Source organism: Bombina bombina, chromosome 1 (genome assembly GCF_027579735.1).
Source record: "Bombina bombina isolate aBomBom1 chromosome 1, aBomBom1.pri, whole genome shotgun sequence".
NCBI classification, from domain to species: Eukaryota; Metazoa; Chordata; class Amphibia; order Anura; family Bombinatoridae; genus Bombina; species Bombina bombina.
Window position 1 is genome coordinate 444,854,055 of NC_069499.1, and position 15,819 is coordinate 444,869,873.

Sequence of the window (15,819 nt, forward strand, 5' to 3'; positions counted from 1 at the left end):
ATGTGGATTGTTTGAATGGGACATAGTAACTTTCTTGAGACCTGTGTGGCAGTTGTGTTTACAACAATGTTTTTTATGTCTATTGACTAGATAGAAGTTTTGTTGTCCTGTCTAGTAGCAATCAACACATTTTTGAAGGTTTTCTTCCTACAAAAGGACCTCATAACATAATAATTTAGAAGGCGGTGGTCTACTAATTTGTAGGATCAGTCTGTTTATATTATTGTTCATACATATTACCCCATGTTTTCATCTTAATCATTTTCATTTGGCTTAACTTAGTTTAGAAAAGTTTAATTTAAAAGGGCTGTCAAAACCTCAGTATTCAAAAGATACTGTAGTTAAAGCTTCATCCAGTTTCTAAAGCATTCTCAGTGCTTTAGAAAGTATCATCTAGATTTTCCTACTTACCATGGTGGATTTTCTGTAATTCTAGGTCCTTTTCAGTCTCATATTTGAGGAAATGTGGTTCAGTCAAAGATAGAGCCTATAATTATAGTAGTACTGGTGCAGCTTCTACTGAGTAAATGTCCAATTCTGTTTGACTCCACTACAGATAAATTCCTTGAAATCACAGTTCTCAAAATGTGTATTAGATAAATCTTCTGTAGCATTGAAGCAGGTGATGTTTCAACTTGTGGTTCAGTTTTCTGTAAAGTCTATAATAACTATTGGGTGGCAGTATATGCCGCATCATAGGGCACAAGGTACTTTCATTAGTTTATTTTCCCATCAACATTTTAGAAACTGAAACATAGAATTTGATGTTACATAGTAACCAAAAGGACCGGCAAGTCTTAGATTAATTGATGTCACTAATTTCTTCTAGCGAGCGTTATGCTTGTCCCAGATACTTTTTAACTAGTTTACAGTCCTTGTGTTTACCACCTCTATTGGAAGTTTATTCCATGAATCAACCACCCTTTCTGTAACAAAACAAAACAAAAAAACCCTTTCTCTAATAATTCTTTATTAAGGTAATACTTTGGTACTGACCCATTGGAAGGAGATTTGACTTTGTGGTGTGACAATTAAAGGGACATTAACTACAATAGAATAGTTACTACACACCACGTTCTAGTGTTCCCTCCTGTGCTTGTAGCTCTCTTCAAAACAGTTCTTTTTTTTAACATTAAATACAATGTATTTCAAGGTTCACCTTACAAGAAAAATAAAAGTAAGGTTTCACATGTTTTTAAAAAGATGTTTAAATAATTAGGTTTAAACATTGCAAACAGAAGTTACAGTGTTTTTTATTTAGATAAAAAATACAAGTATAAAAATATAATTGTAGCTGCAAAGTGCCAGGAAACACATACGTATACATACCTAAATAGTCAACCTTTCCAAGCCTGAAATATAGTTACCACCAGAGTACATTTTTGTTGACAACAGTTTTTTTAAAAAGAGAAGTTTTATATTCTGAAGCTCCGCCTCTTCAGATATTTCCACATCCTTTCAAAGAAGCAGTGCACACTCACAGATCAGTGATGCAGCCAGCTTTATGACAGCTGTATTATTTGCTTTGCATTAGTTTACGTGATTCAGTGTTTGAGTTTTACATTTTTGTATTTTTTTTATAGTTTATAAGTTGCATAAAATATATACAAAATAAATAAAAAAAAACCACTCAGCAATAACATAGAACAAGGAAGCCACTGAAAAAATGTAAAACTCCCGCTCTGTATCGTGTGACCTAATGTGAAGCACATTATACAGTAGTCTTACTGATCTGTAAATATACCTTGTTTCTGTTACAGTGTGTGAAAATACCTAAACTACTAGATGGCGGCATCCAGTATGAAGAGATGGCGCTTCACCATTTGGGAACAGAAGGAAAATCAATAGCATAATGAGTAGTGACCATGCTATTGTAGTAGTGCCGAGCAGTTTAATGTCCCTTTAAAAATATGTATAACATGATATTATTTGCATTATATATATATATATATTATTTTTTTATATTTATTTGTATATACATACATGACCAGTGTTGATAAAGGATTAGGTTATTTGGTTTCCCTTGGATTTTGTACTCTTCTTGGCTGCTAAATAAACTTACTTGCAGCTAAGTCATATAGAGCTGGATGCACCAATGTAGACCTTTGAACTTAGGAACTTTCTATTTTATCACATTTTTTATTTGCTTACCCACTACAAATGAATGTTGGATTTTATCTTGCACTAAACAAAAATGGTTTATGTTACGCCCCCTCTTTTTTACACCACTGATTCATTTTTACATTGCATTAACATTCAATTTCAACTATGGCATTATTGTCAGAAGAAATGTTTATAGTTCTTGTCTATTAATTTATGCAGTTATATTTTTATTTTTAATAATCACAGCTTTTTTACATTAAGTACGTCATCTTGGCATAACTGACTGTAATGAAAATACATTTTCCTTAAATTATGGTTAACATTCCAGAAAACCCTAATCCCAAAAGTGGTATAATGCCTGGCAGCTGTAGCTTTGAGTCTATGTTGTCTGCTGTTGCTGATTTTAAAGCTCCTGTGTTTGAGCCTGGAGGTTCCATGCAACAAGGAATGTATACACCCAAAGGTACGTATGTGGTGCATGTTTATTTGTAATGCTGAGAAACTACCTCAATAATCTTTTGTAAATTATGGAGCTATGTATTTAATGCCTGTGTCAAAGATAAAGAAGTAAAATCTATGATATGTTGTTTAAAGGTAAATCGAAAAAAAAATAGATAATTGAAGTAAATTGGAAAGATGTTTAAAATCATGTGCTATGTTTGAATCATGAAAGAAAAATGTTGTGTTTCATGTCCTTTTAAATTAAAGGGACTTTGCAGTAATTTGCCCCATTTCAGAATAGCGCCTTTTTCTGCTAGTCACGTGACAGCTACTGATAAGTAACGTGACTGTTACTTAAGGACCCACCTCAGGTCATATTTAGACATTTCTTCCAGTGACTCCCAAGCACTCTCTATGCAGTATAATCTGCCTGTAAGTCTGTCCCCAGTGTACCCATTGATTGCCTGCCTGCCTTTACAGTCTGACTAGCACAGACACACACACACACACTGGGTTTTATTTGTGCCCAAATTTCTAAAAAAAAACTGTGAAAAAAATGTCATGTCCCCAGTGTCCCCATGGACTGCTACAGGGAAAACCAATTAAAGAGATGGCCGCGATCTACCAGCAGCGCCTTCGCGATTGACTGATAGATTGCGATCGACCTATTGGGCATCCCTGGTTTAGACCTTTATTTTGAAAGGGTATTTCTCCTGTTAAGTGTGGTCAGTCCACGGGTCATCATTACTTCTGGGATATTAACTCCTCCCCAACAGGAAGTGCAAGAGGATTCACCCAGCAGAGCTGCTATATAGCTCCTCCCCTCTACGTCACCTCCAGTCATTCTCTTGCACCCAACGAATAGATAGGATGTGTGAGAGGACTGTGGTGATTATACTTAGTTTCATACCTTCAATCAAAAGTTTGTTATTTTATAATAGCACCGGAGTGTGTTATTCCTTCTCTGGTAGAATTTGAAGAAGAATCTACCTGAGTTTTTTCTATGATTTTAGCCGGCGTAGTTAAGATCATATTGCTGTTTCTCGGCCATCTGAGGAGAGGTAAACTTCAGATCAGGGGACAGCGGGCAGATTCATCTGCAAAGAGGCATGTAGCAGCTTATTATTTTCTGACAATGGAATTGATGAGAAAATTCTGCCATACCGATATAATGTAAACTCAGCCTTAAATGCAGTAGCAGCAACTGGCTGCCATGTATGTATATTTTACACTTCAGTATTCTGGGGAATGGCACTTCACTGGAATTATACTGTATGCATAAGACTTTAGCCTAATTTGCAGGGACTAGCAACAGGCTTTTTAATAACACTTAATTTATTTAATGTTAAACGTTTTTTGCTGGCAGGTAAAATCGTTTAATTTTCTTAGGTACTGGGTGAAAAAATGTTTGGGCACTATTTTTTTCCACTTGGCAGTCGTTTTATTTAATTTATGACAGTTTACTGATCTCTCTCACTGTTGTGTGTGAGGGGGAGGGGCCTTTTTTGGCGCTTTTGCTACGCATCAAAAAATTCAGTCAGAAGTTTCCTGTCTTCCCTGCATGATCCGGTTCAGCTCTACAGAACTCAGGGGTCTTCAAAACTTGTTTTGAGGGAGGTAATCACTCACAGCAGAGCTGTGAGATTGTAGTTGACTGTGATAAAAAACGTTTATTTCTGTATTTTTTTTCTGCTATCAGGGTTTGTTATCCTTTGCTAATGGGAGCAATCCTTAGCTAAAATTGTGTTGTTTTTTTTTTACAAAGATTTGATGCTATAACTTTTCAGTTTATTAATTTTCAACTGTCATAACTTTTTCTGTGCTTCTTATAGGCACAGTACGTTTTTCATATTATAGTAAATTACTTGAAAAGTATTTCCAAGTTGCTAGTTTATTTGCTAGTGTGTTAAACATGTCTGATTCAGAGGAAGATATCTGTGCTATATGTGCTAAAGCCAAAGTGGAGCCCAATAGAAATTTATGTACTAACTGCATTGATGCTACTTTAAATAAAAGTCAATCTGTACAAATTGAACATATTTCACCAAACAACGAGGGGAGAGTTATGCCGACTAACTCGCCTCACGTGTCAGTACCTGCATCTCCCGCTCGGGAGGTGCGTGATATTATAGCGCCGAGTACATCTGGGCGGCCATTACAAATCACATTGCAGGATATGGCTACTGTTATGACTGAAGTTTTGGCTAAATTACCAGAACTAAGAGGTAAGCGTGATCACTCTGGGGTGAGAACAGAGTGCGCTGATAATATTAGGGCCATGTCAGACACTGCGTTTGCAGAACATGAGGACGGAGAGCTTCATTCTGCGGGTGACGGTTCTGATCCAAACAAACTGGATTCAGATATTTCAAATTTTAAATTTAAGCTGGAAAACCTCCGTGTATTACTAGGGGAGGTGTTAGCGGCTCTGAATGATTGTAACACAGTTGCAATACCAGAGAAAATGTGTAGGTTGGATAAATATTTTGCGGTACCGTCGAGTACTGACGTTTTTCCTATACCTAAGAGACTTACTGAAATTGTTACTAAGGAGTGGGATAGACCCGGTGTGCCGTTCTCACCCCCTCCGATATTTAGAAAGATGTTTCCAATAGACGCCACCACACGGGACTTATGGCAATACGGTCCCTAAGGTGGAGGGAGCAGTTTCTACTTTAGCTAAGCGTACCACTTTCCCGGTGGAGGATAGCTGTGCCTTTTCAGATCCAATGGATAAAAAGTTAGAGGGTTACCTTAAGAAAATGTTTGTTCAACAAGGTTTTATATTGCAACCTCTTGCATGCATTGCGCCTGTCACGGCTGCAGCAGCATTTTGGTTTGAGTCTCTGGAAGAGACACTTGAATCAGCTCCATTAGATGAGATTACACACAAGCTTAAAGCCCTTAAGTTAGCTAACTCATTTATTTCGGATGCCGTAGTACATTTAACTAAACTTACGGCTAAGAATTCCGGATTCGCCATTCAGGCGCGCAGAGCACTGTGGCTAAAATCATGGTCAGCTGACGTTACTTCTAAATCTAAATTGCTTAATATACCTTTCAAAGGGCAGACCTTATTCGGGCCCGGGTTGAAAGAAATTATCGCTGACATTACAGGAGGTAAAGGCCATGCCCTGCCTCAAGACAGAGCCAAACCTAAGGCTAGACAGTCTAATTTTCGTTCCTTTCGTAATTTCAAAGCAGGAGCAGCATCAACTTCCTCTGCACCAAAACAGGAAGGAGCTGTTGCTCGCTACAGACAAGGCTGGAGACCTAACCAGTCCTGGAACAAGGGCAAGCAGGCCAGGAAACCTGCTGCTGCCCCTAAGACAGCATGAATTGAGGGCCCCCGATCCGGGAACGGATCTAGTGGGGGGCAGACTTTCTCTCTTCGCCCAGGCTTGGGCAAGAGATGTCCAGGATCCCTGGGCGTTAGAGATCATATCTCAGGGATACCTTCTGGACTTCAAATCCTCTCCCCCAAGAGGGAGATTTCATCTGTCAAGGTTGTCAACAAACCAAATAAAGAAAGAGGCGTTTCTACGCTGCGTACAAGATCTTTTATTAATGGGAGTGATCCATCCGGTTCCGCGGTCGGAACAAGGACAAGGGTTTTACTCAAATCTGTTTGTGGTTCCCAAAAAAGAGGGAACTTTCAGGCCAATCTTGGATTTAAAGATCCTAAACAAATTCCTAAGAGTTCCATCGTTCAAAATGGAAACTATTCGGACAATTTTACCCATGATCCAAAAGGGTCAGTACATGACCACAGTGGATTTAAAGGATGCTTACCTTCACATACCGATTCACAAAGATCATTACCGGTATCTAAGGTTTGCCTTTCTAGACAGGCATTACCAGTTTGTAGCTCTTCCATTCGGATTGGCTACGGCTCCAAGAATCTTCACAAAGGTTCTGGGTGCTCTTCTGGCGGTACTAAGACCGCGAGGAATTTCGGTAGCTCCGTACCTAGACGACATTCTGATACAAGCTTCAAGCTTTCAAACTGCCAAGTCTCATACAGAGTTAGTACTGGCATTTCTAAGGTCGCATGGATGGAAGGTGAACGAAATGAAGAGTTCTCTCTTTCCACTCACAAGAGTTCCCTTCTTGGGGACTCTTATAGATTCTGTAGAAATGAAGATTTACCTGACAGAAGACAGGTTAACAAAGCTTCAAAATGCATGCCGCGTCCTTCATTCCATTCAACACCCGTCAGTAGCTCAATGCATGGAGGTGATCGGCTTAATGGTAGCGGCAATGGACATAGTACCCTTTGCACGCCTACATCTCAGACCGCTGCAACTGTGCATGCTAAGTCAGTGGAATGGGGATTACTCAGACTTGTCCCCTACTCTGAATCTGGATCAAGAGACCAGAAATTCTCTTCTATGGTGGCTTTCTCGGCCACATCTGTCCAGGGGGATGCCATTCAGCAGGCCGGACTGGACAATTGTAACAACAGACGCCAGCCTACTAGGTTGGGGCGCTGTCTGGAATTCTCTGAAGGCTCAGGGACAATGGAATCAGGAGGAGAGTCTCCTACCAATAAACATTCTGGAATTGAGAGCAGTTCTCAATGCCCTTCTGGCTTGGCCCCAGTTAACAACTCGGGGGTTCATCAGGTTTCAGTCGGACAACATCACGACTGTAGCTTACATCAACCATCAGGGAGGGACAAGAAGCTCCCTAGCTATGATGGAAGTATCAAAGATAATTCGCTGGGCAGAGTCTCACTCTTGCCACCTGTCAGCAATCCACATCCCGGGAGTGGAGAACTGGGAGGCGGATTTCTTAAGTCGTCAGACTTTTCATCCGGGGGAGTGGGAACTTCATCCGGAGGTCTTTGCCCAAATACTTCGACGTTGGGGCAAACCAGAGATAGATCTCATGGCGTCTCGACAGAACGCCAAGCTTCCTCGTTACGGGTCCAGATCCAGGGATCCGGGAGCGGTTCTGATAGATGCTTTGACAGCACCTTGGACCTTCGGGATGGCTTATGTGTTTCCACCCTTCCCGATGCTTCCTCGATTGATTGCCAGAATCAAACAGGAGAGAGCATCAGTGATTCTAATAGCGCCTGCATGGCCACGCAGGACTTGGTATGCAGATCTAGTGGACATGTCATCCTGTCCACCTTGGTCTCTACCTCTGAAGCAGGACCTTCTGATCCAGGGTCCCTTCAAACATCAAAATCTAATTTCTCTGAAGCTGACTGCTTGGAAATTGAACGCTTGATTTTATCAAAACGTGGTTTTTCTGAGTCAGTTATTGATACCTTAATACAGGCTAGGAAGCCTGTTACCAGAAAGATTTACCATAAGATATGGCGCAAATACTTATATTGGTGCGAATCCAAGAGTTACTCATGGAGTAAGGTTAGGATTCCGAGGATATTGTCTTTTCTACAAGAAGGTTTAGAAAAGGGTTTATCCGCTAGTTCCTTAAAGGGACAGATTTCAGCTCTGTCCATTCTTTTACACAAACGTCTGTCAGAAGTTCCGGACGTTCAAGCTTTTTGTCAGGCTTTAGCTAGGATCAAGCCTGTGTTTAAAACTGTTGCTCCACCATGGAGTTTGAACTTAGTTCTTAATGTTTTACAGGGTGTTCCGTTTGAACCCCTTCATTCCATTGATATCAAGCTGTTATCTTGGAAAGTTCTGTTTTTAATGGCGATTTCCTCGGCTCGAAGAGTCTCTGAGTTATCTGCCTTACATTGTGATTCTCCTTATCTGATTTTTCATTCAGACAAGGTAGTTCTGCGTTCTAAACCTGGGTTCCTACCTAAGGTGGTCACTAACAGGAATATCAATCAAGAGATTGTGGTTCCATCTTTGTGTCCTAATCCTTCTTCGAAGAAGGAACGTCTGCTACACAATCTAGATGTAGTTCGTGCCCTAAAATTTTATCTACAGGCAACTAAGGATTTTCGACAAACGTCTTCCCTGTTTGTCGTTTATTCTGGTCAGCGGAGAGGTCAAAAAGCTTCGGCTACCTCTCTCTCTTTTTGGCTTCGTAGCATAATACGGTTAGCCTATGAGACTGCTGGACAGCAGCCTCCTGAAAGAATTACAGCACATTCTACTAGAGCTGTGGCTTCCACTTGGGCCTTTAAGAATGAGGCTTCTGTTGAACAGATTTTCAAGGCTGCAACTTGGTCTTCTCTTCATACTTTTTCCAAATTTTAAAAATTTGACACTTTTGCTTCTTCGGAGGCTGTTTTTGGGAGAAAGGTTCTTCAGGCAGTGGTTCCTTCCGTATAAAGAGCCTGCCTGTCCCTCCCGTCATCTGTGTACTTTAGCTTTGGTATTGGTATCCCAGAAGTAATGATGACCCGTGGACTGACCACACTTAACAGGAGAAAACAAAATTTATGCTTACCTGATAAATTCCTTTCTCCTGTAGTGTGGTCAGTCCACGGCCCGCCCTGTTTTTTATGGCAGGTAAAAAAAATTTGAATTATACTCCAGTCACCACTACACCCTTTGGCTTCTCCTTTCTCGTTGGTCCTTGGTCGAATGACTGGAGGTGACGTAGAGGGGAGGAGCTATATAGCAGCTCTGCTGGGTGAATCCTCTTGCACTTCCTGTTGGGGAGGAGTTAATATCCCAGAAGTAATGATGACCCGTGGACTGACCACACTACAGGAGAAAGGAATTTATCAGGTAAGCATAAATTTTGTTTTTTCTTCAAGCTTTTTCTTTGGCTAGATGTGTTTCTGAGCTTTCAGTTTACATTCAAAACTTGCTTTTCTGATTTTTCATCTGGATAAGGCTATTCTTTGCACTAGCTATTCTTTTCCTCCAGAGGTAGTATCTAACAGATACAACCCCAATTCGGAAAAAGCAAAAAAAAAAAACACAAAAACACTCATTTGAAAATTCAATTCACCCTGTACTATATCGAAAACACATTATTAACACATTATTTTATGTTTTACTTTGTGAATTTAATGTATTTTTAAAAATATACTCATTTCAAATCTGATGACATTTTGGGACAGTCGACTGTTTACTACTGTTTACTGTGTAACATCACCTTTTCTTTTAATAACACTTATTAAGCGTTTAGGCACTAAAGATACCAGTTGGTTAAGTCTAGCAAGCAGATTTTTTTTCACCATTAATCCACTATGCATGTCTTCAGCTGTGCAACTGTATGGGGCCTTTGTTGCCTTATTTTGTGCTTCATAATGCGCCACACATTCTTAGTCGAAGACAGGTCAGGACTGCAGGCAGGCCATGCTTTCACCCGCACTCTCTGCTTACGCAACCATGCGCTTGTAATCCGAGCACAATGTGGTTTGGCATTGTCCTACTGGAAAATGGTGGGAGATCCCTGGAAAAGACAAAGTCTAGATAGCAGCATATGTTGCTCCAAAATGTATACAAATGTTTCTGCATTAATGGTGCCCTTACAGACGCTGGCTTTCGGACCTGATGCTGATAAGAACTTGGCTGGTCCTTTCCATCTAAAGGGGAGGAGAGTCCACAGCTTCATTCATTACTATTGCGAATTAAGAACCTGGCCACCAGGAGGAGGCAAAGACACCCCAGCCAAAGCCTTAAATACCTCTCCCACTGCCCTTATCCCCCAGTCATTCTTTGCCTTTCATCACAGGAGGTGGCAGAGAGGTGCCGAAGATTTGGAGGTCTCTTATGAAGGGTATTACTCTACGCAATGGGACAGGAGTTTTAAGTAGCCCTATAAGGCTTCTCAGTAAGGGCTTGGGTGAAAGTTAGAGTCCGGAGATACAGGGAGAGTTTCTTTTGTGAAACCATCCCAACTCATATTAACCGCTCCTACAGCAATCGGCATCAACGAGTTTCGCAGACTGCTTTCTTCTCTCAAGTCCATGTCAGGAGTGCTGCTATGACCTGTCACACTTGAAGGGTCTTGTTCCTGTTCCACAGCGTGGATTCTGGTAAGATCGTTTCATTTTATATACAATGTTAATATAGAAGACAGGGCCACAGTGTGGCGCCTTTTATCTTTACAGAATCATGGGTTAATATTCCTGGTACGGGGATTATTGAACAGGGGGGGTTTATACATGATATTGTTTGTGTCATTTCTGTGCTGTGCGGGATGAGGCTCTGGCAATGTGTGGAACTATCAGATTCTTTTCTGGGAGTTTTTGCGCTGTCTTTTTTTTTGGCGCGTTTCCCCCTTTAGGCAGGGGAGGTCCTGCGAGACACCCGCGTGACCGGGTGTGGCTCTTCACTTCCGGTCTGATGTGCGACAGAGGAGACAAAGCGGTTTCTATATTCCGGTTCATAGGAGGTGGTGAGTGCCCCGGCCTTTGGTGGTTTATAAAGGTGCCTGTTGGTTTCTCTTTTATTCTAATAAAAGCGCAAGCTATGGAGGATTGGCGCGTTAGAGGGTACTCCCTCTTTGACAAAGTTTCATACCTGTGTTTATTGTGAGGTTCCGGTAGACCAGCCTCCCTAATTATGTTCCACATGCCTTGAGAGGATCGCGACATCTAAACTAAAAGAATGTCTAGTACCACTGAGCCGTCCTCTGAGGGTTCTCCATTTTGTGAGATGTGTTCCCGAGTTGAGTCCCCTATTGCACATGCCTTACCACGTTCTTCTAAGTGAAAGCGTAGGGCCTTTCAGAGTGGCCCGACTCAGGACTTGTCTTCGTCGGATGCTCCTGCAGAGAGGTTCAATGACGAGGCCCATTCCGATGCTTCAGAGGGGAGTTGTTTTTTGTTGGTATCCGTGTCATCTAAAGCTACAGCAGAGGAGCTGGCTATAGGTTTAAGATGGAGAATTTGCGCTTTTTGCTAAAGCCAAGTGCTTGCTACTCTAGAGGTTCCAGAGCCGAAGCTTCCAGGGGAACCTGCTATCCCTAAGCTAGATAAGGTTTATGAGGACAGGGTGGTACCCCAGACCTCCCCTGTTCCTATAAAGATGGCTAACATTATCAAGAACGAATGGGCTCGATTAGGTTCTTCCTTTTCCTCTTCCTCGTCCTTTAAGAAACTTTTTCCCGTTACGGAGACTCAGTTGGAGCTATGGGGGACCATTCCTAGGGTGGATGGGGCCATCTCCACGCTCGCTAAGCGAACAACTATTCCCCTAGAGGATAGTTCATTGTTCAAAGAGCCCATGGATAAAAAATTGGAGAACATGCTGAAAAAGATGTTTTAGCACACAGGGTTTGTTTTTCAGCCAGTAGCAGCCATAACCGCGGTTGCTGGAGCTGCGTCATATTGGTGTGATTCCCTAGGTGAAATGATTGAGGGTGAACCTTCTTTCGAAGAGGTGCAGGAAAAGATTAAGGCTTTGAGGAGTAGCCAATTCTTTCATTTGTGATGCCAATATGCAAATTATTCACCTAAATGCTAAGGTTTTTTGGTTTTAGCGCGTAGGGCCTTGTGCCTGAAATCTTGGTCGGCGGAAATGACCTCTAAATTGAAGTTGCTGTTCCTGCCTTTTCAAGGAAAGATTCTGTTCGGTCCAGGCCTGCACTCAATCATTTCCACTGTTACAGGAGGCTAGGGTGCCTTCCTACCCCAAGATAAGAAAGCTAAACTGAAAGGACCTACTTTTCGTCCCTTTCGTGCAGATAAAGCCCAGCACCATCAGCCCGCCGCTAAAGAGGACTAGTCCAAAGGAATTTGGAAGCCCAAACAGAACAAGAAGCCCACAGGGACCAAGTCGGCATGAAGGGGCGGCCCCCGACAGGTCTACGGTCTGAGTAGGGGGCAGGTTATCTCTATTCGCCGAAGCCTGGTTGCAGGATGTTCAGGACCACTGGGTTCTGGAGGTTGTCTCCCAGGGTTACAGGATAGGATTCAAGTCCTTCCCTCCCAGGGGCAGATTCCTCGTGTCAAACCTGACATCAAGGCTGGAAAAGAAAGAGGCCTTTCTAGGATGTGTGAGGGATCTTTCCTCTCTAGGTGTTATCGTACCAGTACCCCTTGCAGAAAGGGATCTAGTGTATTATTTAAATCTGTTCGTAGTTCCAAAAAAGAACACGTTCCACCCGATTTTGGATCTGAAGTGTTTAAACAAGTTTTTGTCCGTTCCGTGGTTCAAAATGGAAACGATCAGGTCCATTTTGCCCCTAGTTCAAGAGGGGCAGTTAATGACCTCAATAGACTTGAAGGATGCCTACCTTCATGTTCCAATTCACAGGGATCACTTCAAGTTCCTAAGATTTGCATTTTTGGACCAGCACTTCCAGTTTGTGGCCCTTCCTTCCTTTCGGTCTGGCGACGGCCCCTAGAGTTTTCACAAAGGTTCTTGGGGCCCTGCTTGCTGTAGCCAGATCCAGGGTCATTGCAGTGGCGCCCTATCTAGACGAAATCCTGGTTCAGGCACCGTCCTTCAGTCAGGCAGTAGTCTCTGCTCCTGTTACTTCAATCTCATGGTTGGAAGATATACTCCGGAAAGAGCTCCCTGGTACCCAGCACCAGGGTGGAGTTTCTGGGCAAGATCATAGACTCGGTGTCCATGAAGATTTTTCTCACGGATCAGACATACAGGAAGCTTGCGTCCTCTTGTCTGTCCTTCGATCCTCAGAGAGGCCCTCGGTGGCCAAATGTATGGAGGTGATCGGGATCATGGTCTCCGGCATAGACGTTACTCCATTTGCCAGGTTTCATCTCAGGCCTCTGCAGTTATGCATGGTGAGGCAGTGGAACGGCGGAACAACTGGGGATATCCTTCTTGAGACCGTCCTGGGAGATTGTGACCACGGACGCGAGTCTGGCGGGATGGGGAGCTGTTTGGGGTGCCAGAATGGCACAGGGAAAATGGTCTTGGCTGGAGTCCCTTTTACCGATAAATATCTTGGAACTTCGAGCGATCTACAATGCTCTGAAGGCGTGGCCCCACCGGGGGCGTTCAACTTCATAAGGTTTCTGACGGACAACATTACCTCGGTGGCTTATATCAACCATCAGGGGGGTACGAGGAGTTTCCTTGCAAGGAGGGAGGTGTCTCGGATACTGGAATGGGCGGAGGCCCACAACTGCTCGCTTTTGGCAATCCTCATCCCGGGTGTGGACAACTGGGAAGCGGACTTACTCAGCAGGCAAATATTCCATCCGGCGGAATGGTCTCTTCACCCAAGGTGTTTGCGGAGATTTGTCTCAGATGGGGGCTGCCTGAGATAGACCTCATGGCGTCCAGACTCCATTGCAAACTTCCCCATTATGGGTCGAGGTCGAGGGACCCCCAGGCAGAACTGATAAATGCATTAGCGGTGCCTTGGGGGTTCGATCTAGCGTACATTTTTCCTCCCTTACCACTTCTACCTCGTATAGTGACACGCATAAAGCAGAGAGATTGTTGACCATTCTGATTGATCCTTCATGGCCACAGAGGACGTGGTTTGCGGTTATGGTGGGCATGTCATCCTCTCCGCCATGGAGGTTACCCTGTTGCAGGGACCTGCTGGTACAGCGTCCTTTCCAACATCAGAATCTCAATTCTCTGAGACTGACTGCGTGGATATTGAACTCTTAGTCCTTTCCAAGAGAGGTTTTGTCTGAAAGTGGGATTGACACTCTAATTCAGGCAAGGAAGCCAGTCACTCTGCGCATCTACCATAAGGTGTGGAGGACTTACTTGACCTGGTGTGAGAAACATGGATACCCTTGGCACAAGGTGAGTGTTTCCAGACTGTCCTTTCCTCAAGAAGGTTTAGAGAAGGGACTTGCCGCTAGTTCCTTAAATGGACAGATTTCTGCATTATCTGTTTTGTTACACAGGAGACTCGCTGAGCTCCCTGACATTCAATCCTTTGTTCAGGCTTTGTCTCTGATCAGGCCTGTCTTTAAGCAGTCTGCTCCCCCATGGAGCTTGAACTTGGTCCTTAGGGTTTTGCAAAGGTTCCCGTTTGACCCTTTGCATTCCCTTGACATTAAGGTTCTGTCCTGGAAGGTTCTTTTCCTGTTGGCCATTGCATCGGCTCACAAGTATCTGAACTGGTGGCCTTGCAACATGAGCCACCTTATCTGGTTTTTCATTCGGATAAGGCTGTTCTTTGCACCGGCTTGGGATTTCTTCCCAAGGTGCTGTCCAATCGAAACATCAATCAGGAAATATTTGTTCCTTCTCTGTGCCCTAACCCTTCTTCTTTGAAGGAGCGATTACTTCATAATCTAGATCTTGTCCGTGCCCTAAAGTTCTGTCTTCAGGCTACAAATCTACATATCTTTTTGTTGTGTATTCAGGGAAGCGCAGGGGTCAGAGGGCTTCTGCTACTTCTTTGTCTTTTTGGCTGTGGAGCTTGATCCTTTTGGCTTACGAGACAGCGGGACTTAAGCCTCCTCAGAGGATCACTTCTCATTCCACTAGAGCGGTGGCTTCATCTTGGGCCTTCAAGAATGAGGTCTCTATGGAGCAGATTTGTAAGGCGGCTACTTGGTCTTGTAGTGAGAGAGGTGCAGCGTCGCTCAGTCCACATCACACAGCTGAACAGAATGATCCTTTCCAAAATCCTGAAGGTGGGTAATAGGTCTGTGTGGGCGCGGTGCCAGCACAAAAAATAGGTTTGAGCAGACCAAAAAGTAATATAGAGAAGGACAGGCGGCACTCCAGGTACCTATGATTAAGTGCCGCAGGGCACGAAACATGTAAGGTTTCCTCCTCCTCCACCTTTTGTTTGTTTGCAACATGAGTGTTGTTATTTTAATGCATCTTTGAATAAAGAATTAATTTTTAACTTTTATCCTGGAGTGCCGCCTGTCCTTCTCTAGGCTACTTGGTCTTCCTTACATACTTTACGAAGTTTTACAAATGTGACGTTTTTGCTTCTGCTGAAGCCGCTTTTGAGAGAAAGGTTGTACAGGCTGGGGTGCCCTCAGATTAGGGTCCGCCTTTTACCCTCCCAGTTTCATTCAGTGTCCTTTACCGCTTGGGTATATGTTCCCAATAGTAATGAACAAAGCCGTGAACTCTCCTCCCCTTTAGATGGAAAACATAAATTATGCTTACCTGATAATTTAATTTCCATTGTGGGGAGGAGAGCCCACGGCTCACCCCTGTATCTCCGGTGGGCGGACCTAAATTTAATTTCTCTTCTGGCGCCATTTATACCCTGATTGTTTCTCCTCCTGTTCCTTGTTCCCTCGGCAGAATGACTGGGAGATGAGGGGAGTGGGAGAGGTTTTTAAGCCTTTGGCTGGGGTGTCTTTGCCTCCTCCTGGTGGCCAGGTTCTTAATTCCCAATAGTAATGAATAAAGCAGTGGACTCTCCTCCCCATGATGGAAATGAAATTATCAGGTAAGCATAATTTATGTTTTTCCTCTGGCC

At 43.2% G+C, this 15,819-nt stretch overlaps 1 protein-coding gene across 1 annotated transcript in view; it reads left to right on the forward strand.

The window, feature by feature from the left end:
• The window catches only part of UBR3 (ubiquitin protein ligase E3 component n-recognin 3), a 1,090,259-nt gene that overhangs the window by 434,356 nt on the left and 640,084 nt on the right, over positions 1–15,819 (forward strand). The window contains 1 exon segment of the mRNA XM_053698420.1: positions 2,425–2,566. Coding sequence (XP_053554395.1) covers positions 2,425–2,566 — 142 coding nt within the window.